Source organism: Notolepis coatsorum (assembly GCF_963971535.1).
Source record: "Notolepis coatsorum genome assembly, chromosome: 14".
NCBI classification, from domain to species: Eukaryota; Metazoa; Chordata; class Actinopteri; order Aulopiformes; family Paralepididae; genus Notolepis; species Notolepis coatsorum.
This window is the reverse complement of record NC_140178.1, coordinates 58,829,936-58,856,950: the sequence shown is the minus strand read 5'-3', so window position 1 is coordinate 58,856,950 and position 27,015 is coordinate 58,829,936. Positions and strand designations below refer to the sequence as shown.

The window sequence follows — 27,015 nt, the reverse complement described above, 5'->3', positions numbered from 1 at the left end:
TTAACTTAATAGAAATACGTCCCACTCGACGGTATAGTGCCAAACTATGACAATTCAGCTATTAATCCACACGATGTCTCAATGCCATTCTGAGGCCAAGTTGACCATACTGCACCACACGTGTATCGTGGGTGAGGCTTAACGTCTTGCCACTAGGTTGGAGGGTAAAGAACTAAGGGCTAAGGGACTAAAAAGAAAGTTCTACTTTACTTGCGCCATATATATATGCGCTGTGAACAAATAGTACCATTCGTATTTCGCCAGACGTATTCCTACGCGGAACCGGGGCTAGTAACGACATGTTCGTCGGCACGATTGAACTTGAACCAAGGGGCTTGGCTGCTGGCGCCAGGTTCTTGTCCAATGAGAGAATGAAACTATTATGGGCTGTTAGTAGACTAAAGGGATATTCAGTGTATATGTACAAGGAATATACAAGGGATATCAAACGATATACAAATACTATTAAATATATATCCATAAATAAATATATATATTCGGTTTAATCTGATCCTTCACAACAATTTGACTGTGCAACACAGTGGCCAGTTCTCCAGGTCATTCAAATAGTTGCATACATTTCTTCTGTGCTTGTTGAAACCAGGATGATTAAAAACAAGGTTAAAGCCCTATTATAAAATGGGTAGCTCAAATCATGCCATTGGATTGGTTAATAGCCGTGGTACATCAGACCGTATACCACGGCTATGATGTCTAATTGCTTTGAACAATTCAGTATCACTCTGCATCTGAAACCAAGCCAGCAGCTACAAGAGAAGATCCTTGCTTCTGGCACCACGCAATTAAAACGCACCTGTCCAGAGTTAAACACCCCTGTACCAGCAAAGAGCAGTGCTAACATAACTGAGAACTACTTCAACAATTGCACAATTAATGGTGATATCCAGATAAATGTTAATAATCACCCCAATCTAAGCATTCTTGAATAGATGATTAGCATGCTTTCCACTGCGTCTGTCACTGCTGTCAGTGAGCATGAAAAACCTTTTTTGGGAGGTAAATTAGACGGCTGAATAGCTATCTAAGCTTTGTGTTAAACTGTTAGATCATATTCCCCGTTTGGGTAATTTCTGTTGCGGTGTGTTTATTATAACCTTGGTTATTATAACCTTGTCATACTTTATAAAAAGCAATAGCTCACTTTAGGCTATGGTATTTGGTTATTACAGGTACAAGGAGCACATGTGCTCCTAAATGAAAAAATGTAGGAGCACACAAAGAAATTTATGAGCACACAAAGAAATTTAGGAGCACAGTGAAAACTTTTCAAGTAACAGAGTCATTATGATACTACAGTCCCCCGGACCCTGTGTGTGATCCTGGTAACCCTGAGATAATTACAATTGAAATAAATGACGATCGAATCCCGATAGGTGGCAGTCTCGCCTACCTTTTGAGTACATCTGGGCTAGTTTCTTGCACTCTGGCCACCAGTAGCCAGCAAACTGCCTCGGCAATGGCGATCGTGTTGAGCAAACTATTGGAGATTATTATGAAGAGGACAAAAGGTAACAATCCATCCTTAATTTGCGTTTTCACCAGACTAAGTTGGACGGGACCTAGCACGTGTAACAATGGTAAATCATAAGATTTCTAAAGTCAAACCGGCCGAGGATGTAATGTTATATGTTCACCACCAGAGCACTCCAGAGCCAACTACCGTAATTTTCGCACTATAAGCCGCACCTGAATATAAGCCGCAGCAGCTAAATTGAATGATGTGTACATATATAAGCCGCACTGGACTATAAGCCGCAGGTGTTTTAATGTTTAATTACCATATGTAATTAGCATTGGGACACAATACTGTCGGACAAATAACAAGAATTAACTCATTTGCAAGTTGTATTAAGTTTAGCAAATAAGGGAACAGATAAATAACATTTCAATGCAGTCAAAAAAGCAATATTTCGATTTTTACATTTTCGGGTTTGGTCACGTCGAGTCACATATAAGCTGTACCGTTATATAAGCCGCAGGGTCGAAAAATGGGGGAAAAGGCCCGGCTTATAGTCCCAAAATTACGGTAACATTATTTATTTAAGTTGTTCCTATTCAGACTCAGACACTTCGGAGGAAGAGTGGACAGGGTTTGGCGGACCTGCTGACCAAGGTAACGTAACTGTAAGAATTCAGGCACAATGTTCTATTTTACCGAACCCCATCCTAAAACATGCCTTTGTGATCCCAGCCTCAGAAAACGAGTCCGACGAGTATGGCGAGGGAACCTGTAGTAGGCCTGTCACCCCTTCTAACTTAGGTGAGTTTGTTTGTTTGTTGCACATGTATGATGATGAATACTTTATTTTCGGTCTTTGTTTACAGATCAATCAAAAACACACTTGTGTGGACTTTCAAAAGAAAAGAAATTATAATAATAAATAATCACAAAGTAAGCTCACACACAAAATCCAAACTCAATGACCGAAAAAAGGAATAGGCTGAAGCACATGCTTATTTTTGCCTATCCTTTACAATTTTTAAAAACAAAATATACTTTAATGGCGGCTAAGTGGCGCAGTGGGCAAGGTGCTCGCCACTAGTGCAGGAGATGCTGGGTTCGAGCCCAGCTCTCGGCATTGCTACCAGCTTGGCTGGTCGTTCATACTAACACAATTGGCAGTGTTAGGGGTGGGAAAGCTGGTGGGTGGGTCCTGGTCGTTGTAAACAGCGACTCCTACAGTTCGGTCGGGGCGCCTGCTCAGCGAGGAAAGGATCTAAGGGGGTTAGTGTGATCCTTCCACATGTTACACCCTCTCAGTGAGAGTCCGCGCTGCCAGGTGAAAAGAAGCAGTTGATTGGCTACACATGTGTCGGAGGAAGCATATGATAGCCTCCACTCTCCCAGACCGACCGTAGGGGGTAGGTGCGCAGCGACCAGGAAGGGGATTGGGAATTGGCATAACGACTAACATTGGGATGGGAGAAAAAACGGAGGAAAAAAGAGGGGGAAAAAGATCAAAAACTTAAAATATGCTGCAAGATATAATTTTTTTTTCTTTTTAAGAAAACAAAAACAAATGTTTGATGTTTTACTCAAAACTCTACTCCTGATTTTTTTTTATCCTTTAGGGCCTTTTTAAATCTCCCCTGAGAAGTACACAACTTCAACCAGTCACTAAGGCTATTCCACAATTTAACTCACAAAATTGAAACACATCTAGCTTTTACATTAGTTCTTACCTTTATACATGTTTTAAGAATACACAACCCTCTTAAATTATACTTTCCTTCTTGAAAGGGATAACCTGTCCCTCGTGAGTTCTGAATTGATATGGTCATGGACCAGTCGACCAAAAGATTTGCAGAACGACAGAGTATTTCAACCGGAGCTTTTATTCACAGAGAAGAAGAACAGTCACCCCGCACAGGCTCATCCTCTCGCACCAGTAGAAGAGAGAGAGTACATCACACTACATGTCATTTATACAGAGGAGGAGGGGAGGGTGTATGTGTGTATATGTATTTGTGTGTGTAGTATGTGTGTGTGTGGTGTGTGTCTGTGCTAGTCTGTGTGTGTGCTTAATGGGTTCCAGATGTAGGCGGGAGAGATCGCTACTCTCGAACAACATCCCAACAAATCACGGCCCTGACAGCTGGGTGGGGGAGATGTGTGCGCGTGTGTACGTGAGTGTGTGTGCGTGTGCGCGTCGGAAGAGGAGGATGTGTGTGTGTGAGGCGCGTGTGTGTGAGGAGGGAGCCACAGGATGGATGCAGCAACGGGGTCATCAGGTCACAGACTGAGAGACGCCCTGGCTACAGCGTGTAGGTGCACAGATACATAGGATATTGACAACAAATATTTACTACATCAATGAACTAAAAACTATCAACCCCCCTTTTGACGTTAAATCAATACGTCAACACAACAGTTCATTGATGGATCTGTACCCGTCGATTGTCAACCATTACATGCATCACATCTAATACCAGACGGGATAACAGCACCAGGAGAGGAGAGAGAGAGAGATAGAGGGAGGGGGGGGGGGGGGGGGGAGCGGGAGAGAGAGAGAAAGAGAGAAACACAGATTTGCAACTTTTCCAGACGATACACGTAACCCCTGTGGGACCCCCCTTACTCAGGCACACGCAACGTCCATCAGGGCGCTACCTTCCCTCTGTTACAGTACACCGCCCACCTGGGTCGGCCCCGTCTCCTAGAGGGCAAGGGCCTCTTCCTGAGTTGGTCCCCGTTCCAGGGTGCGGCCCCCTAGACAAAAGTGTCTCCTCTGGTCTGCTGCCTCCTCAGTGCCTCTGGCCTGTCCCCTCCACCTCTCGCCAGCTGGCCCACCGTCACTCCAGCTCAGCTCAGTGTCTCTCCTGCTGCCGCTTCCCCCGTTCTCGTCGTGGATGATCTGCCTGTCGTAGATGATCTGCGGTGCCTATGATCTGCGGTGCCTGGCTGCTGTCGACGATCTCCGGTCTCTGCTGCTCAGCTGCCATCTCCTCCGGTCTGCCTCTCTCCATCCTGGCCTGTCCTCCGTCTCCTCCTGCCTGTCACCGTCGAGGGTCGTCTGGTGGTCTCGTCACGGACGTCTGAGGGGCTGCTGGTATCTCACCCCTGGTTCAGACGCGCTGCAGACAGCTGGTAGTGAATGTCTGGATCTTCTGCATCGTCTTCTCCTCCGTGTCTCCATTCCTCGTTCCGTCCCTGGTTGCGGCTGGCCCACATCAATTCTCACTGGAACCTCCATTTGAAAGGGATAACCTGTCCCTCGTGAGTTCTGAATTGATATGGTCATGGACCAGTCGACCAAAAGATTCGCAGAACGAATTTCAACCGGAGCTTTTATTCACAGAGAAGAAGAACAGTCACCCCGCACGGGCTCATCCTCTCGCACCAGTAGAAGAGAGAGAGTACATCACACTACATGTCATTTATACAGAGGAGGAGGGGAGGGGTGTATGTGTGTATATGTATTTGTGTGTGTAGTATGTGTGTGTGGTGTGTGTCTGTGCTAGTCTGTGTGTGTGCTTAATGGGTTCCAGATGTAGGCGGGAGAGATCACTACTCTCGAACAACATCCCAACAAATCACGGCCCTGACAGCTGGGTGGGGGAGATGTGTGCGCGTGTGTACGTGAGTGTGTGTGCGTGTGCGCGTCGGAAGAGGAGGATGTGTGTGTGTGAGGCGCGTGTGTGTGAGGAGGGAGCCACAGGATGGATGCAGCAACGGGGTCATCAGGTCACAGACTGAGAGACGCCCTGGCTACAGCGTGCATCAGACAATAGGTGCACAGATACATAGGATATTGACAACAAATATTTACTACATCAATGAACTAAAAACTATCATTCTCTTGGTTGAAAGAGACATTGAATACAAACTGGTAGGTTCTTACTCTTAGCACTAAAAATGATCTCCAAGGTTTTTATGTACACCATATCTAAAAATGTTTATGTGCAGGACTTTATGAATAATGGATTTGTCGATTCAAGGTAACTAGCTTTGTTTATTATTGTAATAGCTCTTTTCTGTAGTTTAATAATAGGATCTATATTTGTTTTATAAACATTCCCCCAGACCTCAACACAATATGACATGTATGGCACAACAAGTGAAAAATACAATATATGCAAACATTTCTGATTAAACAGCTCCCTTGTTTTGTACAGAATGCCAACAGATTTGGCTAATTTACCTTTGATATATTGTATATGTGGCTTCCAACAGAGTTTGTGATCTATAATCACACTTAAGAATTTTGTTTCATATACTCTTTCAATTTCGGTTCCATTTAAATTCAGTTTAATTTCAGTCGGTAGGAACACCACCAAATACCATACATTTTGTTTTGTTTTCATTAACACTTTGAGTGCGTTATTTCATGCTGACCACTGAGTGTCACGGAGCGAGAAATCTCGTTTTTAATCGTTTTTTTTTTATTAGCGATTTCCATTCATATTTCATCAATCTAGCCTCCCGTTACCAATGGAACTCTCTCTGAGCTCCATTGGGAAAATACCGCCCCCTATCGTCTCTCCCTGTGGTACTGCACCCCATTGGATTAGACTGAATGAAAAGCATGGGGGGGGGAGAAATCCTGCTACCTCATTTTACTTCTCAGACAAGTCACCCGAGACGATCGGATTCATTCTGGACCATCAGAACAGCGTGGAATCGATGTTTCGACCACCCAGCGTTGGATCAATAAACACAATCGATATTTGGAATGGTGATCAGGAATTGGAATAATATTTTTGGAGAACATCTGATCTGAGGTAAGGAATCTATTTTACCAGTCTTAGGATAATCAGAACTTTTTTCACAGAGATATCAACGTGGGCCCTATGTGTGTGTGTGTGTGCGATCAGGAAATAAGAGATTCGATTTTTATAGCACTTCTATAGCGTGCATAAGTACACATATACTATCGATAATCTAGCGTTTATTTGAAAACGATTCATAAATAGGCCGAAAAATGACAACGTGTTTTGTGTATTACAGTAAAGGGTGTTTATCACAGAATCTTCTCAAATCTTCTGGAAGTTTCAAGAAACGAGCGTTTTTCAAAATGGTATAAAACGGAAATGAACTGATTAAAAAACAATCCGTTTCGACAATGGTGACTGCAAACAAGTCATTGATAAGCGACGGCCAGATATTAGACACATAATTAAGATGTAGTTTATGCGTTCGCAAATATGAGAGCGCTATCATTGAAGTGGGTGGTGGCACGCAACAAGGTTTTGAGATGGGGAGGCGTGGCATCTAAAGTGTTAAGAGACAACTTATTCCTATCAAACCATTTCTTTAACTTGATCAATTCCCTTTCTACTGTTTTCAATCATTCTTTTATGTCCTCCCCTGAACAAAGTAAATTAGTATCATCAGCAAACGTAACAATTTTCAAAATATTCGATACTGTAAAAATATCATTTAAATAAAGTATAAATAACTTGGGTCCCAATACGGAACCCTGTGGAACACCACAAGTTACTCTTCTAAGATGTGATTCTGTATTATTAATGTTTACATATTGAAACCTATTATTTATATAACTTCTTAACCAATGATGAGTGACATCTCTTATTCCATACCGTTCCATTTTTTGTAAAAGCAGGGAATGATCAATTGTGTCAAATGCTTTACGTAAGTCAATAAATACACCTATTGAGGGTTGTTTTTCATTAATTGCTGTTGATATATTTCCCACAAAATCTATCACTGCTAAGGATGTTGATCTATTGCTCCTAAAACCATATTGATGGTCACTCAATAATCCATATTTTTCAATAAAGCCATCAAGTCTATTTACAAATAATTTTTCGAGTATCTTTGAAAATTGAGGTAGCAGTGTCTACCGGGCCCCAAGATGGCGTTTTAATTCGATGCTGCTTAACAACAAGGAATTCATTACACAAATTAAAGAAGCTCTCACAGTATTCCTACAAGATAATGCTAACTCGGTGCAAGATCCCAGAATATTATGGATGTCAGTAAAGAATATGATCAAGGATTTCTCGGATAGATTTACCTCCATATTGCGCAAAAATCAAAACACAAAACTGTCTGAAATGGAAACGCTTTACTCAACGCTTTTTAATTCTTTAAAATACAACAACTCTACTAGACTAGATAACCAAGTTAACATTCTAAAGACAGAGATCAAAGCAATGTACAGACAAAAATCGGAATTGCAAATACGCAGCACTAGACAACAGCAGTACTTCCAAGGTTCTAAACCTAGTCACCTATTAGCCATGCGACTAAGAATTAATGCAAAATTTGCAGATATAACTGCCATTAGGAAACAACAAGCTCTAGTAACAGAACCCAAAATAATAAACGATACATTCAAAGAATTCTACTCTGATTTATATAACTCAGAAACGACCTTTGATCAAGACAAATTAGACACATATCTTAATCAAATTACTCTCCCTAAACTTACGGATGAAGACGCTAAACAGTTAGAAGTACCGATCACATTAGAAGAACTCAAGAAGGCCATATCCGGAATGAAAAACGGCAAAGCTCCGGGAATTGACGGTATCCCATCAGAAATGTACATTTCTTGCTGGGACATATTTGGACCCTTATTACTAAATATGATCTTATACTCAGTCAAAGAGGGAAGCTTCATTGAACACCAAAATACCGCACTCATTTCAGTTCTTCACAAAAAAGACAAAGACCCCACTGAATGCGGTAGTTACCGTCCTTTAAGCCTCCTCGGAACCGATGTCAAACTGTACTCTAAGATATTAGCCATCAGATTGCAAAAGCATATGACGTCTTTAGTTCATCCGGACCAAACAGGCTTCATAAAAGGTCGCCTGATCAATGATAACATAAGGCGAATACTGCACGTACTAGATACAGACAAAGAGGACATCACACCTAAGGCGATACTATCCCTGGATGCTATGAAAGCATTTGACAGGTTGGAATGGTCGTTTCTATGGGCAGTATTGGAAAGGATGGGGTTAGGAAAAGGTTTCATTGATATGATTAAAGTACTATACAAGGACCCATCGGCCAGGATTACAACAGGCACATTCATCTCCGATATCTTTCCGGTATCACGCTCAGCCAGACAAGGTTGCCCTCTTAGTCCCGGACTATTCGATCTATCATTAGAACCTTTAGCACAATTTATAAGACAATCCCAACACATAGAACCAATAGTAATCAAGGGCACACATCATAAAATTAGTTTATATGCGGACGACGTAATATTGTTCATGCAAAACCCCAACAACACATTGCCGCTTATACTCAAGTTGATAGAGAACTTTGGTGATTTATCGGGATTTAAAATAAATTGGCCTAAGTCGGCTTTTCTTCCTCTTAACACCAGTGCAAAAAAAGAGACAACCCTCCCAGGTGCGATACCCATGGTCAAACATTTCAGATGCTTGGGTGTGGAAATATTTCCCACCATAAGACAAACGGTGAAGCACAATTACACAAAAATACAGAACAAAATCAAGGACGACCTGGACAGGTGGGCAAAACTTAAAAACTCAGTACAGGCAAGGGTATCAATAGTTAAGATGGATGTATTACCAAGAATCAATTTCTTCAGCTCAATGCTTCCGTTACCTCCTCCAGAGGGCTACTGGAAAAGATTACAAACCTCCACATACAAATTTATTTGGAATAACAAACCACCTCGCATAAAAAGATCCACCGCACAGAGAAATAAAGCAGACGGTGGCATGGCAGTCCCAGATTTTTTACAATATTTTAATGCCTTCACATTAAGACCATTGAAGAAGATATGGTTTGACCCCGAGGCTTTGGTATCTTGGAGAAAATTAGAAGAAAACATAGTAGCCCCACAGAGATTGAAAGACATAGCATACACTAAACTTTCAATCAAGCATTGTGAGCGAGAATTTGGCCCAATAATAACCCATGCAATCAGGACATGGCGGGAAACACAAAGGAAATTTCCTAACCCTCAAGTATGGCATAATCACACTCCCATATTCAATAACAATGCTCTCTTAATGGGAAAACGACCTATAAGATTCCCTATATGGGAAGAAAGAGGCATACACTCATTAGGGGATATTTTTAATAACAAGGGCCTCTGTAGTTATGTCGAAATATGCATAAAGTTTAACCTCACCGAGTCCACATGGCTTTTTTACATACAGTTACGACTTTGTATGAGATCTCACGGTGTTCCATTACACATACCAATTGAACACCACAGATACCACAAATTTTTCTATGAAAGAGATACATTGGGAGGTTTTGTATCAGGTTTTTATTACCAATTACTAACGTCCTCGTACGAAACCCTTCAACTAGACAATGTCTGGAGGAGGGATATACCAGACCTAGAAAATGACTTTGATTGGCAAGGAGCCTGGGCAAATGTCCGACTTACATCAAGGAACCCGGATCATCAACAAATCAATCTGAACTATATTCACAGGACATACTTGACTCCTATAAGGCTGTGCAAAATGGGGCTTATACAAGACTCCAAATGCTCCCAATGTACAAATGGGGACGAAGGAACATTTATGCACATGTATTGGGACTGCCCACCAGTTAAGGCATTCTGGAAAGATGTGTCCCAACAATTATCAATACTCGTATTTTGGAATATACCTGTACACCCCGCGGTATTGCTATTGAATGATGTTTTTGAGTTTGCAGTGAATCCACAACTAAAAAGATTGGTTTTATCGGGTATCACAGTAGCTAAAAAACTGATCGCATCACGTTGGTTTCAACCGGAAAAAATGTGCCGGAAAGTGTGGTTTCTTACATATCTCGATGTGATATATCAAGAAATATCTACAGCAAGAATTCTGGGGCTCAATGAATCCAAAATGTCAATGTGGTTAGAAGTGGTGGAGAGAATAAAAGCTAGCCTATAATGGTGATGTCTGGTTAGGAGTGAGGGATAATGGAGGTACTATCCAAGAGGGGGTCCGGGAGGGGGGGGTTTGAGCTGGAGCATATGTGTGTAGGGTTTTAGAAAATAGGTATTAGGGGTATATTATATACTAACATTTATATAATTGTAACTTCGCTGGATATACACTGTATACGGTTAAAATGTTATTATTGACTATTTTTGTTTTATCCTGTTTCTGTACTTGCATATATTTTAACCACCTTTACTGAAAGTTTCATTATACATTGTGTGTTGAGTACTGACTTTTAATAAGTTTTGTTTTGCAATAATAAAAAAAATTAAAAAAAAAAAAAAAAAAAATTGAGGTAGCAATGATATAGGTCTGTAATTTGACATAGTATCCACTATAGCAGGGGTGGCCAACCAGTCAGAGACTAAGAGCCACAAAAAAATTACTGTGGTACCACAAAGAGCCACACCATATACCAGCGTTTCTCAACCTTTTTTTTCAGTCACGGCACCCTTCATGTGTTTATAGGTCTCACCCTCTGGCCTCTGAAGTTGCTAATGTCTTTTTTATTTGGGCCTCACAGGGTTAAAAGTACCCTGTGAGACCCACGGTTGCAAAATTACAAAATCACTTTTAGCCATTTAAAAAAATAATGTTTATTTAAAAAATGTTAAATGGGGAACTATTTTACTATTTCTTTCACTATTTGGGCACTTTTACACAATTCTCTATGTCTATGGAGTCTATGGAACACCTAGGTTTTTTTCAAAAAAAATGCATTGTTTTGTATTTCTAATCAAGTACTAAAAACCGCATTTTTCTACCTCAAGATCTTAAGCCGTTTTGAGGCTGGGCTCCAACCACTGTGTGGCCTGGTGCCAACTGCCACATCAACTGCCACATTAGTATGCAGCTGAGAAATCTCTGACATCACAGATATGCACATTTTCAGATGACTCAGTTCAGTGAGGGTGAATATTGTGAGAGGAGAATTGGAAGAATTCGCCAATATGAGAATTAGAGACATATATCCTATTAATATAAGTCCACATAGCTAAGAAACAATGGTAAACACTGAAAAAAGCCATTTATAAGATAGTTCCCCTTTAAGCACATGTATAGTCAATTGGTCCTGTTGTTCAGCCTCACAATGCTATTTGATAGTAAATGTGTTTATATGTCCCACCCTCTGGCCTCTGAAGTTGCTAATTTCTTTTTAATTTGGGCCTCACAGGGTTAACCTCTTAAGCCCGAGATATACAGTAAAAGTGTATATTTTCAGCATTATGTTTGTTTACCAATTATTTTAACTGTTATTAGTGAAATATAAGATTATAGAAATCTCAGGGCATTGAGTCGGAAACCGGCGCATATTGACAGGAGGAAGTGGCACAGCCAAAAGTGAGTGTAGTCTTTTGAAGGAAGAGACTCAGGGCTTTCAAATTTCGAAAAACTACCCTACCCAGCTCACACCAGCCCCTGTCAATCATCTGACTTCTGGATTTACTTTTTAATTTCTCTTATTTTTTGGGATTATCTCCCACAAACCGGAACGTTATTGCCATAAAACAGAACGCAGTTAGTTTCTCTACCTTTCTGTGAACGTCTTGCAAAAAACGGTGTTGCAATATGATGAAAAATGGTGGAGAAATTTACATTATAAAAAAGATGGCAGAATTCAGTACTGTATCTACAAAACCTTCTGTTTAATCATCTTCCTTAGATTTGCTTAGATTTTTCAGGTCTGGTCAATTTTAGCATGGTGTTATTTACAGTCAAAGATAATTTTTTTTTTAAATAGAATTGATATTCTCCTTTGGTTCATTACAATTTACTCAAGCCTAGTAACAGACACACTATTTCTGACACTGATCCATATATGTCCCTAGATTCAGATACCAAGAACATGCAAATGGACCATTTAAAAAAAAAATTTAAATGTTTATTCTACGTCCTTATGGAATGAGTGACATAAAAAAAAAAAGTAAAAAAAAAAAAACATTTTTTTTTTTTTTTTTTTTTTTATGGGTGGAAGAGCCGCACATTGACGGGCAAAGAGCCGCATTCGGCTCGCGAGCCGCGGGTTGGCCACCCCTGCACTATAGTATATAGTCACCACTTTTAAAAATTGGAACCACCTTGGCCATTTTCATTTCATCAGGAAAAATACCAGTTTAAAAGGATTTGTTACATATATAAGTGAATGGTTTGAGGACACAGTCAAAGACTTCTTTTATAGTTGACATGTCAATAGTATTACCATCAGTGGATTTCTTTTTCTTAAATTTTCACTCTCACAAACACCACCAAGGAACATTGAGTTGCTGTTTGATGGTGAATCAGAATACGTTTCACCATCTGTAGGGAGGTCAATTTCCTTAGCCAAATTAGGGCCTACATTAACAAAATACTCATTAAACTCATTAACAATTTCCTCTATACTGACGAGTGCAGCTCGGTGGGGGGCGGAGCTGAGCGATCATGGAGTAGACGTGTTTCACATGAGCTCCCTTCTACCGTGCTGAATATACGTTTCTCCCCATTAGTCTTTATTTTATTTTTATTTGTTTTTTATCTGTTTGCTAGGTCGTCGTGGTTAGTATACTGTCATCAACTTTTTTCGACTTTCTGCAATGACGGGGGTGGAAACCAGAGCCATGAGCGCCCCAACCAGCAAACCACCACCACCGGGCCTGGCCGCATCGTCGCCCGGGGTCGGGGAGATAAGCGAAGCTGTGCTCTTGGTCATGACCAAGCTACACGCAGACTCTGAGACACGCTTCGCTGAAGCACAGAAGAAAGTGTTGGCGGATTTTTGTGTCAACCTCCATCGTGAGATATCAGAAGAAATACGGCTGGCGGTAGTCCCGCTGATAGACAAGATGGAGTCGATGCACGCTGTCTCCTCGGCTAATGCTAACGAACTAGCCATGCTAACGACGGAGGTATCATTACAGGGCGAGAAGATGGTGGGTCTCGAGTCCGCCCTGCTGGCTAGGCAGGCTGAAGTCAACAAACTACAGTCGACAATGGAGGAGATGCAGTCCCGGGATAGACGCCACAACGTCAGGATTGTTGGAGTACCGGAGGCCAGCGGTGAAGGCCGTCTCTCTGAGACCATGCCCGAACTGCTGCAGAAAATACTAGGAACGGACGTCCTCCCTTCGCCTCCTGTCTGTGAGTCGGCCTACAGGGCGGGCAGGTTTTCTCCCGGCGTGAACAAAGAGCCGAGGCCCATCATAGTCAAGCTGAACAGGCTTCAGCAGAGAGAACTCATCATGCGGTCGGCTCGTACCAGAAGGGGTAATCTGAGGCTTGGCGATCACAAAGTGGCCATTTTCGAAGACTTTACGCCGGAGGTTCAAGCACAGAGAGGCGAATACAAGGTGGTCCTGTCTAGGCTATGGAAACTAGGCCTGAGGCCCACGCTATTCGCTCCCGCGAAATTATCTGTGTTGGAGAAGGTCGATGGTCTGCGTTCATTTTGGTCGTTGGCTAAAGCGAAGGAATATCTCGCGGGGATACCCGAGACTGTTGCTTGATATCTATGTCGGGTGAGTGACTTGGCGGTGTGGGCCTATATACATTGATTAGGCCGACTATTCACAAATACTTGCTGTCATGCCCAGACATGCTAACTGCCCACTGCCCATCCAACTAGCGGGGCTTCCCAATGACTTCTGTTACTTGCTAAAGCTGACCTCATGGTCGTACTTGTGTATCGCCTCTTTGGAAGCTAACGAGCTAGCTGAACAATGTACATAATAGACTAACGTGCTATCCGGATTCATCACTAGCTTACGCGCTAGCCTCGGGCTAGCTAGCGGGCTGCGTCTATCGTCTGCGCTGAGACATTCGAGACCCGTTAATATTTACGCACTTTGGTTGTTGTTGCTGTTTAAGTGCAATCGGCTTGCACAATTCAACGGTGATGGGGTCCTTAACTAACTTCTTGTATGCTGTTATTTTTATATCCAGGCTGTTTTGAGCTTTGGGCTCCGGTAGGAGAAGATCGGTTGAATATATATATAAACAAGATATGATAACAGGTTGTGTCAGGTATTGCTTTTTACCATCCCCGGGTTAATGAATGTGTTTAATTCTATTCTTACATAGGTTATGTCATTCCAGCCGTGGTGCCTGATCAGAGGGGAACTTACAGGTGTACACTTTGACCATAACCCCCTTTTCCCCTTCCTCTTATCATCGTTGTTTAAATGACATTTGTTTGCACAATTTACCTGGAACCCGATCCTACCTTAGACTATATGCTGGTATGCTCTAATTTAATTTTGTTTTGAATTTTCCTTTATCCATTTGTACTATTACATTGCGACGTTGATGCGCAGACTCGGAAATAGATGGTTGCAGGGTTGATGTTGAGTTGTTATATAATAATGACTATTTTTTTTTTCCTTTTCCATTATAGTTATCTCATGTTAGGGCCAAGGCTCACGGTGGTTTTCGACCGATATCTTTATTGAAACAATATATGATAACAGGTTGTGTCAGGTATTGCCTATTACCATCCCCGGATTAATGAATGTGTTTAATTCTATTCTTACATAGGTTATGTCATTTCAGCCGTTGTGCCTGATCAGAGGGACTGCTACAGGGGTGCACTTTGACCATAACCCCTTTTTTCCCTTTCTTATTATTGTCATTGTTTAATTGACATTGTTTACACAATTTTGCACAATTAACCTGTGACCCGATCCTGCCTTAGACTATCGGCTGGGATGCTTTAATTTAATTTTGTTTTGAATTTTCCTGTACCCATTTGGGCTATAACATTGCGACGTTGAAGCGCAGATTCGGAAATAGATGGTTGCAGGTTGATGTGGAGTTATTATTTAATAATGGCTATTTTTACCATTATGGTTGTCTCATGTTGGGGCCAAGGCTCAGGTGGTTTTCGACCGATATCTTTATTGAATTTTATTTTTATTATTATTTGTGTTTATTGGACTAGTGGGGGTTTACTCAGGGGTTTATCTAGAGGGGGGTTGGAGTGGGGAGCGTCTTATTGGATCCATGTCTCTAGTGGGAAGTGATAGGAAGATGACCATCCTCAGTGGATGGGGCATAGGGTGGGGACTGGAGAGTGGGTATAGGAGGGCTTATAATAGGACGGGTGGGTTAGGGTTTAGAGTAGAAGGAGGGGGGGTTGTAGCTGGGGTGGTATTTTTATGTGTTTTATGTACTGTTATATGTGTGTAATTGTTCCTCCTCTGAACTCCTGGGATTGACCGTCTGGGCCCGCCTGGATCAGCGCCTCTGTACTCAGCCTGGCTGCACTGGTATATTCTCTACGCATTTAGACAAGCTCGACCATGGCTAAATTGAATATTTTAATTTGGAACGCAGGAGGGCTTAACGCCCCACACAAGCGTGCCAGTGTCCTTTGGCTATTGAAGAGGAGAAATATTGACCTTGCTCTCCTTAGTGAGACGCATTTATTGGTAGGTGACGTGTCAAGACTGGCAAATCGGCAATATCACGTTATCTCCTCATCCTCAGCCGATGATAAGACGAAAGGAGTCGTCATAGTTACAAGACGTAACCTTGATATCAAAGTCCTGGATGTATGGTCGGACACGGAGGGAAGGATTACTATAGCAAAAGTTTAATTCTCGCATAGGAAGATGGCTATAATAGCATTGTATGCTCCTAACACATTTGATTCAGCGTTCTATAATACAATCACGAAGAATATGTTGGAACTTAATGGATACGCTCTCATTGTGGGTGGCGATTTTAATGCGTGCTGGGATGCGGAGATGGATAGGTCCGGGCCGCCTGTACGTTAATGCCAAGCAAGCAGTGCAAAAATGCTTCCGCATTCGTCACCGCACGCTAGTGCGGTAAAGCGCCCTTCTTTTCAGACAAATGCTACCGTGCGTGCACCGGCGGCGGCGTGCTCGCTCAGGTGCGTGCGTGCGCCGGCGTGCTCGCGCGAGGTGCCCGCGCATGCGCATGAGATCCCACACGAGCGGAGCTCAATATATATAAGTCACCGCCCCTTATTCAGTATCTAGCAATAGCTCAATTGGCAAGGACACATGGCTGTGGATCCTATGGCTTGTTTGCTGGCGAGTTCGAATCCCATCGAAAATATTTTTTAACGTGATTTTTTTTTAACGTGTATTCTTTCGCCGGTTAAGGTTAGGCATGGTTAAGGTTAAGGTTAAGGTTAGGCATTGTTTCGGAGTTGGTTAAGGTTAGAACGGTTAAGTTTAGGCGCTGTTAAGGAGCTGGTTAAGGTTAGAGTTTGTCAAAGAGAATGGCAATATAATTTCTATGGTTAAGGTTAGGCATGGTTAAGGTTAAGGTTAAGGTTAGGCATTGTTTCGGAGTTGGTTAAGGTTAGAACGGTTAAGTTTAGGCGTTGTTAAGGAGCTGGTTAAGGTTAGAGTTTGTCAAAGAGAATGGCAATAGACAGCCTATTTCCGCGCGACCTGGGCGCTGGGCGGCGGAAAATGAAAGGCGCATTACTGCATGCCACTACGGTAAATTTTTGCACTGCTTGCTTGGCATAAAGCTACACGCGTCCGGGCCCTCTGAAACGAGCGACCAAAAACGGGCCTTTATGGCCCTCAGGATGTGGGCCCAGGACACAGGGCTCTCAGACCTTTGGCGCTTATCCAACCCCACCCTCAAAGATTACTCTCACCTGTCAGCCAGACACAAAAGCTTCTCTCGAATTGACTATGCATTCGCGTCCCCTAATATGTTTGATAGTTTCGATGTCTCATTGGTTCCCTTGGCTCTCTCAGACCACAAGGGGATTTTCCTTACGGCAACCTTTGGCAGGCTCTCCGCAAGAGCTCCCAGATGGCGTTTTAATTCGACCTTGCTAAAGAACGATGACTTCTGTTCTGAGTTCAGGAGTAAACTAGCTGAATTTTTGCAGATCAACGTTGGCACAGTAGAAGACCCTAGGGTCCTGTGGAACGCATTGAAAGGATTTATCAGGGGTCATGTCACACTATTTGCCTCCAATTTGCGAAAATCCCGGTCAAAAAAGCTAGAAGGACTGGAATCATTATATGCGGACCTATACGCATCCTTGCAAACTAACTATAGTGAACGACTAAACACACAACGTAAGATAGTCAAAAAAGAAATAAACTCCATACTTAAACAACAGTCTGAGTTCTTGATACATAGGACAAGACAAAATTACTACTTTCACGGCTCCAGACCTAGCCATCTATTGGCAATGAAAATACGCTCAAATGATCATTTCTCGGATATCCCCTCGATCAGGACGAGCCAGGGTGCAGTCACTACTGATTCGAAAAAGATCAATGACACTTTTAAAGAGTTTTACTCACAGTTATATAGCTCAGAGGGTAATCTTGATGACTCTAGATGGTCTTTCTGGGACCAACTGGGTCCATTGATGCTCGATATGATCAATTACGCTATCGAACAAGGGGAGTTCTCAAGAGATGTCAATATGGCGTTGATTTCTTTACTTCTCAAGAAGGACAAAGATCCCAATGATTGTGGTAGCTATAGACCCTTGAGTCTTCTCGGGGCCGATTTAAAAGTGTTTGCCAAGGTGCTGGCCCGTCGCCTGCAGAGATTTATGTCTGTATTGGTACACTGCGATCAAACTGGTTTTATCCCGGGGCGTCTGGCTGCAGATAATCTTAGGAGGCTGTTCCATGTAATCGATATCAGTAAAGACAATACAACTCCATCCACAGTTCTGTCTTTGGATGCCATGAAGGCGTTTGACAGACTTGAGTGGTCATACCTGTGGAAGGTACTTGAGGTCATGGGTCTCGGGAAGAGTTTTATTCATATGATTAAAGTCCTGTATGCCTCGCCGTCTGCGATGATACTGACAGGCAAAAACTGTTCCACACTCTTTCCAGTCTCCAGATCTTCTAGACAGGGTTGTCCTCTGAGCCCAGGACTGTTTGCGCTTTCCCTCGAACCTTTGGCCCAATTTATTAGGCAATCGGAGGACATCGTCCCCATAATGGTCAATAATACTCCACACAAAATTGCTCTCTATGCGGATGACCTGCTGATTTTCATGGACGACCCCTCCCGGTCGGCCACAAAATTATTGAGGATAATCGACGACTTTGGTAAATTGTCAGGCTTTAAGATTAACTGGAACAAATCAGCCTGCCTACCTCTTAATGAGCTGGCCAAGGCGGTACGACTACCAGCTGATATCCCCATAGTAGAACATTTTAAATACTTGGGCATAGAGATATTCCCCACGCTGAACCAAACTACTAAGTACAACTTCACGGGTACTTATGATAAAATACGCCAGGATCTAGACAGGTGGTCGTCCCTTCCTAACTCCTTACAAGCCCGGGCTTCCATAATCAAAATGAACATCCTGCCTAGGATACATTTTATTAGCTCAATGCTCCCCCTGCCCCCTCCAATAGACCACTGGCGCAAGGTACAATCGATGGTATCTAAATTTATCTGGAATAACAAACGCCCGAGAATCAAAAGGGCTACTACTCAACGTAGAAAACAAGATGGGGGCCTCGCAATCCCTGATTTTAAACTTTATTTCTGGTCCTTTTCACTGAGACCTCTGATGTGCTGGCTAGACCCTGTAGAGGCTGTATCGTGGCGCTCCTTAGAAGCGGCGGCGGTATCTCCGCTAAGATTGCAGGATGTAGTGTACTCCACTGTCTCTATTTCGAAATGCCGGCTGAGGTATGGACCGATCATAACTCACGTGATCCAAACGTGGCGTAATGTACAGATGTCGTGTGGGGTTAAATGCCCATGGCACCTGGACTCTCCAATTTTTAATAACCAGCAATTACTTGTAGGACACAAGCCGGTTAATATTCCTCAATGGCAAAGGAGGGGAGTGCATACTCTGGAGGATATTTATGATAAGAACGGCCTCCGTGCGTTTCAGGACTTAAGAGAATTTTATGATCTTCCCGGCGAGTCCTTCTTTCTTTACCTTCAACTAAGGTCAGCACTGAGGGCGCATGGCGTACCGTGGGCTCAAGCTTTGCACCCACACCCCTTCCTCAGGCTCATAGTGGACAGGACGACATCCAGAGGGTTTGTCTCAGACTTTTATACGCTCTTAATTCAATCCACGTATAAAAATTTATCATTGGATACAATCTGGCGTGTGGATATCCCGGAGTTGGACCCCGAGTTTGACTGGGATGATGTTTGGGCAAATGTGGCATTATCTTCCCGCAACCCCAATCACCAGCAAATTAATTTTAATTATATTCATAGGACCTATCTTACACCTAGGAAGCTATTTGCTATGGGACTGATAACCGACTCTCGGTGCACTTTGTGCTCTCAAAAGGCCACTGGCACTTATATGCATATGTATTGGGATTGCCCACCAGTGGCCCGCTTCTGGAGGTCAATAACGGACAAACTTTCAGATCTGTGTGGCTTAACTATCCCATTCACAGCTGTTACGCTACTCCTGAACGATATAACGACACTACCCGCGTCCGTACAACTGAAAAGGGTTGTCCAAGCGGGCGTCACAGCAGCGAAGAAGCTTATAGCAATGAGATGGAAGGAGCCTGAGAAGCTTACAATGATTAACTGGTCCCTAACTCTATTGGATGTGATTTATCTTGAGATATCCACGGCTCGGGTGATTGGGGTAGGGCAGGCTGGCATTGACCTGTGGTTCGCAGCAGCTGAGAAGGTAGAGACCGCCGTGTGCGGCTGAGCGGGGTTGGGGCGCTTGATCGGGGGGGTCCGGCGGTCTCTGGGGAGGGGGAGGAGGAAATGTCTGGTCTGTCTTGGTTTTTGTCTTGTCCTTCTTAACTTTGACTGGGGGGATTTTAGGGGGGGTTGATATTTAGCTATTCTGCGCTATATGTCATTTCACATGCCATCTCCCCAAGGGACTAATATTGGCAGACTGATTGACCTGTCAACCAACTTGGAGGAAGATTTTCTTTCTTCTTACACTTTACCTTCTGCGAGTGTGGCAGTCTTGAACATGTGTAAGGGACCTAGGCTATCTACAGTAAATCTGCGGCAACACTCTCGTAAACAATCTTTTAAGTCACTCCACTTTGTAAAGGTGGGGAAAGGTTGGCATGTTTGAAGACCTTTTGTTATTGAAGTAGCCATCTATATTTGATAGGTTGGACGCTGTTTCTTTTTCTTTTTGTCTTTATAATTTATTATTCTGTATTATTATTGGTTGTTATTCTCCTGTGAAGTTATGTTTTTTGTTACTGTGGTTATTGTGTTGTCTTGTTTCATGTGATTAATAATAAAAAAAAATTATCAAAAAAAAACAATTTCCTCTATACTTTGAATAAATGAATTGTAATTTTTTCCGAAGTATATTGGATATATATATGTACAGACATCATGTAAATGAAATGTCCTCTAAAGGACAATAAATCTAATCTAATGTATTCATTTGTTACGTTCCTGTGATTCCAGAACCGGAGGTGACAGAGGAAATGGCAGAACCAGGGATGACGGCGGAGCTGCATTCCAAACAGTCTAGTGTTGTTATTTAGTCAAAGTCAGGTTGATTGTCACTTCTCGTAATGTGCAAGACATACAGAGAAATTTAATTGTGCTTCCCCCTTCCCACAGTGTATATAAAAAAGATCTAATATAAACATAAAATAAAAACAGTAGCTAAAGAAAATTAATGTATGAGTGAAATAAATATAGAGGTCAAACTTAAGAGAACTTAGTGCAAATCTTTTAGCAGCAGTGGTACATGGTAAGTATAAATAATAAATAATGCCAGTAAAATATAATAATGGCAATAAAGTGGCAGTGAGATGATAGATATGGCAGTAAACTAATATGATGTAAACTAAAATAATTTAGTTGCAGTGCCATGTTTGGTCACTAAGTGGCGCTCCATTGTTTGTACCTGATGTAGCTACAGGTTTAATTTGATTTAACCTGAGCCAGTATATATAGTTTTTTTTTTTATCCACTTTTTCTCCTCCTTTTTCTGTGTTTTTCTCCCATCCCAATTTCCTCTCGTGCCAATTCTCCCTCCCCTGTCTTGATCATTGCTTGCATGTGCCGCCCACTGGCCGGTCGTAGGGAGGGTTGATAGATACTATCGCATGTCCCCTCCGATACATGCAGAGTCAGCCAGCCACTTCTTTTTACCTGCCAGCGCGGACTCTTATTGGCGAGGTGTAACGTGTGGGAGGCTCACACTACCCTCGCCATCTCCTGTCCTTGCTGTGCAGGCGCCCTGACCGACCTATAGGAGTCGCTGTTTACAACGATCAGATTACCACCCACTGGCTTCCCTCCCGCTGACTCTGCCAATCGAGCCAGTATGACGGCCGGCCAAGCCGGAGGCAACGCTGACAGCCGGATTCGATACCAGTGTATCTTGCGTTGGTGACGAGCGCAATGTCCGCTGCGCCACCCAGCCGCCTTCAGTATATATAGTTTTATAGTATAGACCACAGCAACACTTCCGGGATTCTGAAATCAGGGAGGAGATAGTGGGGGGAGCAAATGAATGAATGTGGATGAGAGCCTTGATGGAACATTCAACATTCATTCGCGCCGAGTCACGCGCCGTTCAGACTCTGTTGGCAATCTGCGCATGCGTATGGGGAGTAGGTGCTGAAAAAGGGACTTTAGCTCGGCCGATTTAGTTCTGATCGATTTGGAATTGGTCGCACCGTGTTCAGGAGACTCAGGCGCATAAAAGTCTATTCAATCATGTCTCTAGCACCCCTACAGCCGTAGCTGCAACCACTTACATCAAGGCTGAATGAATGAATGAATGAATGAATGAATGAATGAATGAATGAATGAATGAAAACTTTATTTAACAGATTGCAGAATGGGTACAATTTAGTACGGCTGCAGGGGATGCAGACCAGAGAAAGACTTTCGTCTTTCTACATCAGGGTCCCCCATTTTCAATTCATAGTGACATTTATGACATACACAACATACATGACATTTATGGCATAGGGACATACATGACATACATTTGTGACATACGATATGCAAATATACAGTACTGTTACCCATAGATCCTGACTGAGTATATACATATGATGGGGAGGGGACTGTACATTAGGAGGGGGTGGGTGGGTGTGTGGGAGAGAAATATACATATGGTGGGGAGAGAATATATACATGCGGTGGGGAGGAGACCGTCTATTAGGAGGGGGTGGGGGTGGGGGGGTTTGGACATTTACGGTGGCCAGTTTCGAATTGCAGCCTCCCGTAGGTGTTCTTTAAGAGCGGTTTTGAATGTGGGTAGGGATTCACATTCCTTTACAGCTTTGGGTAGGGCGTTCCACATTGATGTGGCATAATTGCGAAACGTGTTTAGTCCCTTGTTTGAGCCGAATCTGGGTTTAACATGATTTGTTGAGCTTCCTCTGGTGTTGTGGTCATGGTATTCACTGACCTTTGGGAAGTATTTTGACATGTACATGGGTACCTTAGTCGTATAGTGTATCTTGTAGACCAGGCCCATTGCAAGTTTCTGTACTCTGTCGTCTACTCTAAGCCATCCTAGGTTGTCAAAGTGGGCAGGGGTGAGGTGGGTTCTAGGGGTAAGGTCAAGTAGAAGTCTGACCAGTTTGTTTTGTGATGTTTGTAATCTTGTTTTTAGCGCCTTTGAGGTGCTTTGGTACCATGAGGTGCAAGAATAGTCGTAGTACCCTTGAATGCTCTCATCCACATTCATTAATTTGCTCCCCCCTGCTATCTCCTCCCTGATTTCAATGTAACGCGGAAGTGCAGTGGTCTACTCAACTCATAAAATACGCATCAGGCTATTATTATAAAAAGTATTGATACTAATAAAATAGTATTGAGTATTGAACCGTTTTTAACAGCTGGGTACTGCAATCGTTTTCTAGTATCGGTGTATGTAAAGGTACCTGGTACCTGCATGTCTCTGGGTTAAACAGGGTAGAGGTACCTGCATGTCTCTGGTTTAAACAGGGTAGAGGTACCTGCTTGTCTCTGGGTTAAACAGGGTAGAGGTACCTGCATGTCTCTGGTTTAAACAGGGTAGAGGTACCTGCATGTCTCTGGTTTAAACAGGGTAGAGGTACCTGCTTGTCTCTGGGTTAAACAGGGTAGAGGTACCTGCTTGTCTCTGGGTTAAACAGGGTAGAGGTACCTGCTTGTCTCTGGGTTAAACAGGGTAGAGGTACCTGGCAGCGTAGTCTCAGCTGTCTGCTGACCTCTGCCAGACCCTCCAAGTTCTTCACCTTAGCCAACTCCTCCCGCAGGTCTTGGTGGATCTGGAGCCTACACACACACACACACACACACACACACACACACACACACACACACACACACACACACACACACAGATTATGTTCTGGGGCTTGGCTTTGTGTGGGAGACATATCAACACACATACACAAAGGGGTGCATACATACGTGTGGTGCCAGAGCTTGAAGAGGTGTGCTCGTACATAGGACAGGGTGCATGGCGGGTATCGCTGAACCACCTCCAGGTACTCCTCCGCCATCTCCCACACCGGGGGGCTGCGCCCCTCAAACAGAGCTGGGTTGTGGAGGTTCCCCTCTGAACACACAAGAGGGAAGATTTTCAAGAGGGATGCAGGTTGTAGGGATGGGCACGGTTATCCAATATTTAAAATTATGTAGGTATTCCACTATAGCTGATGTGTCAACTGTACTGGTTCAGCCTACTGATTTAACATGCTTTTGAACACATTGGATTTGGTTTCTTATTTATTTGACTAATACATAGAAAACAATAATAATTATGATTGTTATCTTTTTAGTGAAGGCGAGGATCACAGAAGCCCTTCTGGCAAATAATCGTTAATAGCCTATTCAAATATTGATATGCCTTCAAATGCCCATTCTGAATGCACGTCCAATCCAAAATTCAACCCATCCACAAAAGAAAATAACTCAAACCATCCACTTGTCAAGTCATTCATAATGGGGGGGTTTCGAGTAGTAGTCGAATAGTTCCCAGTGACTGTCGAATAGCAATTTTGTGAGTTTTGCCCATCCCTAGTATGTGTGTGTATATGTATGGCCAGTACAGAGAGACTCAGAAGGAGCTTCTATCCCCAGGCCATCAGGATGCTCAATGACTCTATGTAACAACCCATCATCTACACCAGTGGTCCCCAACCACCGGGCCGCAGACCGGTACCGGTCCGTGAGGTATTTGTTACCGGGCCGCACAGAAAGAATAAATCATTTACATAATTTCCATTGTATTGATTATTCTAGCCTGAAAGGTGTTTTATTTTGAAAAACGACCAGACTTTCTCCGACGTAACAACTCTCGCCTGTGCCTCTTGACAGTACGCCAAGACGCTTGTCTCGGTCACGTGATAGTTACTAAAAAAATAAGCCCGCAAACTAACGTTAGCTAAAATGAGTAAAACAAACGTCTTTGGATAGCCTCTTTGCAAAGACCAACTGAGAAGCCAGAAGAGGAGCCTACGACCTCCAAGAAAAAGAAAGCTTCTTTTAATAGACAATACCAGGAGTCATACTTAAAATACGGGTTTATCGCAACAGGTGACTCTCACGTGCCAAGTCCTCTCTGCATAATACGTGGCGACAAGCTAGCAAACAAGGCAATGAAGCCTTCAAAACTGCTTCGGCACATCGAGACCAAGCACCCTGGATTAAAAGATAAGCCTTTGTCGCTTACCTGTGCAACATATTCAATCTGCTCAACAAACTAAATCTGTCACTTCAGGGGAAAATGACAACTGTGTTCAAGTTGGCAGATAAAGTAGCTGCATTCAAAGCCAAGCTGGAATTGTGGGGGCGGCGAGTGGACAGAGGGATATTTTACATGTTTCAAACATTAGCAGGGACTTTGGAGGACACCGAAACTGAAACAAGCCCAGGGCTCACAATGATTCTGCGTTACGGTGAGTTGTGTTTTTCATGCACTTTGTTGCTGTTCATGTGTTATGCACCCGCCGCGGTGCTGCTGTTCATTTGTTGTACACCCGCCGTGGTGATTTGGTCTCTCTCTCCCTCTCTCTATCTTGGTATCATTCATCTGTAGTGCCGAATTTCTCAGTTCTCCGCTTCATATAATTAATACAAATGTCCAATCTAACGAAATTAGTTCGATCATAAAATTCACAATGTTAAATGTGATTACAGACTGCTGTTTAATGTCGGGCCGACTGCCCACAGACGGACTTTCAGAACCTTCATTTGGGCAACGGATAAGTTTAACGAATTCCATATAAATCAATAGTTTATTACGGAGCTGACACACCTTGAAGTGCCGGTCCGTGAAAATAATGCCAACATTAAACCGGTCTGTGGTGCAAAAAAGGTTGGGGACCCCTGATCTACACTCATTGCACACACATCCACATGCACACACTCACTTTTAAACAAACACTCACCTTAACACTCACTTTAGACACTTTAACAGTACATTATATTTATCTATTATTAAAGAGATGTGCACTACATTCATACCTCATTTGCATTTGCACTTTTGCACCTCATTTTCTGCATTGTACCTCACTGTTTACTCATTTTTACTGTATATTGTATACTGTATATGTATATTGTATATTCCTCTTTACTTAATTTTATTTTTACTGTATGAAGCACACTCTCAGGGGCTCATACAGAACCAAGCATTTCACCGTAAAGTATGTGTATTTTATTGTGATAATTAATAAACAAACTTGAACTTGTATGTGGGTGGGTGTGTGTGTTCCTCACCAGCACTCATGACCCCTTGCACGCCCGTGTCCTGAATGCAGCGCTCCACGTCATTAAGGTGTTGGATGTTACCATTGGCAAACACTGGGATGTTCACAGCTTTCCTGTGGCGCACACACACACACACACACACACACACACACACACACACACACACACACACACACACACACACACACACACACACACACACACACACACACACACACACACACACACACACACACACACACACACACACACACACACACACACACACACACACACACACACACACACACATACATTTAGAATATTTTATTTATGTCCACATAAAGACAAAGTTTAAAGGACACAAATATTAACAGTGCTCTTATACATTGTGGGATTATTCCGATACAATCGTGCCACAGTGGGAACCAAAGTTACAGACTCACATGGATGATGAACCTGACAATCTACACACATGCTACACACACACACACTCTTAGCTGTCCATCGTGTTCGATGATGACGCTTGCTCCAGGGATGGGGAGAGGGGGAGGGGGGTTAGCGACGCACGCTGCCGCTGGTGCCACTTCTCGTGGGCGTTGAGTCCGATCCTTGAGCCGCACACCCGTCCACAGATGGCGCAAGGGAAGCCAGATACCTGGGGGATGCCAGCCGCCCGCTGGTGTCGTTGCGTGCGCCTCTCAGATCTTCGGTCTTGGTTTGTTTGGTGTATTTGGGAAACTGCAGTGGCACAAGTGACTTGCCAGGCTGATCTGTCGAGTGCCAGAGTTTCAAGCTGCGTGATGTTTGCACACTTTAGGAGGTCCCTGGTGTAGTCCTTAAAGCGTCTCTTTTGGCCTCCAGCAGCCCGCTTTGCTCCTCTCAGTTGGCCATAGAGGACTTGGCGGGGCAGGCGGTGGTCAGGCATACGTATGGTGTGCCCTATCCAACGAAGATGTTTTTTGGCCACAGCTGCGGCCA

The 27,015-nt window shown here is 43.2% G+C and overlaps 1 protein-coding gene across 1 annotated transcript in view; it reads right to left on the bottom strand.

The window, feature by feature from the left end:
* Window positions 1-27,015, bottom strand: part of dus1l (dihydrouridine synthase 1-like) — a 165,206-nt gene that overhangs the window by 26,047 nt on the left and 112,144 nt on the right. The window contains exons 7-9 of the mRNA XM_084329603.1: window positions 26,065-26,168; window positions 23,755-23,902; window positions 23,520-23,616 (exon numbers count right to left, since the gene is read on the bottom strand). Coding sequence (XP_084185729.1) covers window positions 23,520-23,616; window positions 23,755-23,902; window positions 26,065-26,168 — 349 coding nt within the window. The remainder of the gene's footprint in view (window positions 1-23,519; window positions 23,617-23,754; window positions 23,903-26,064; window positions 26,169-27,015) is intronic.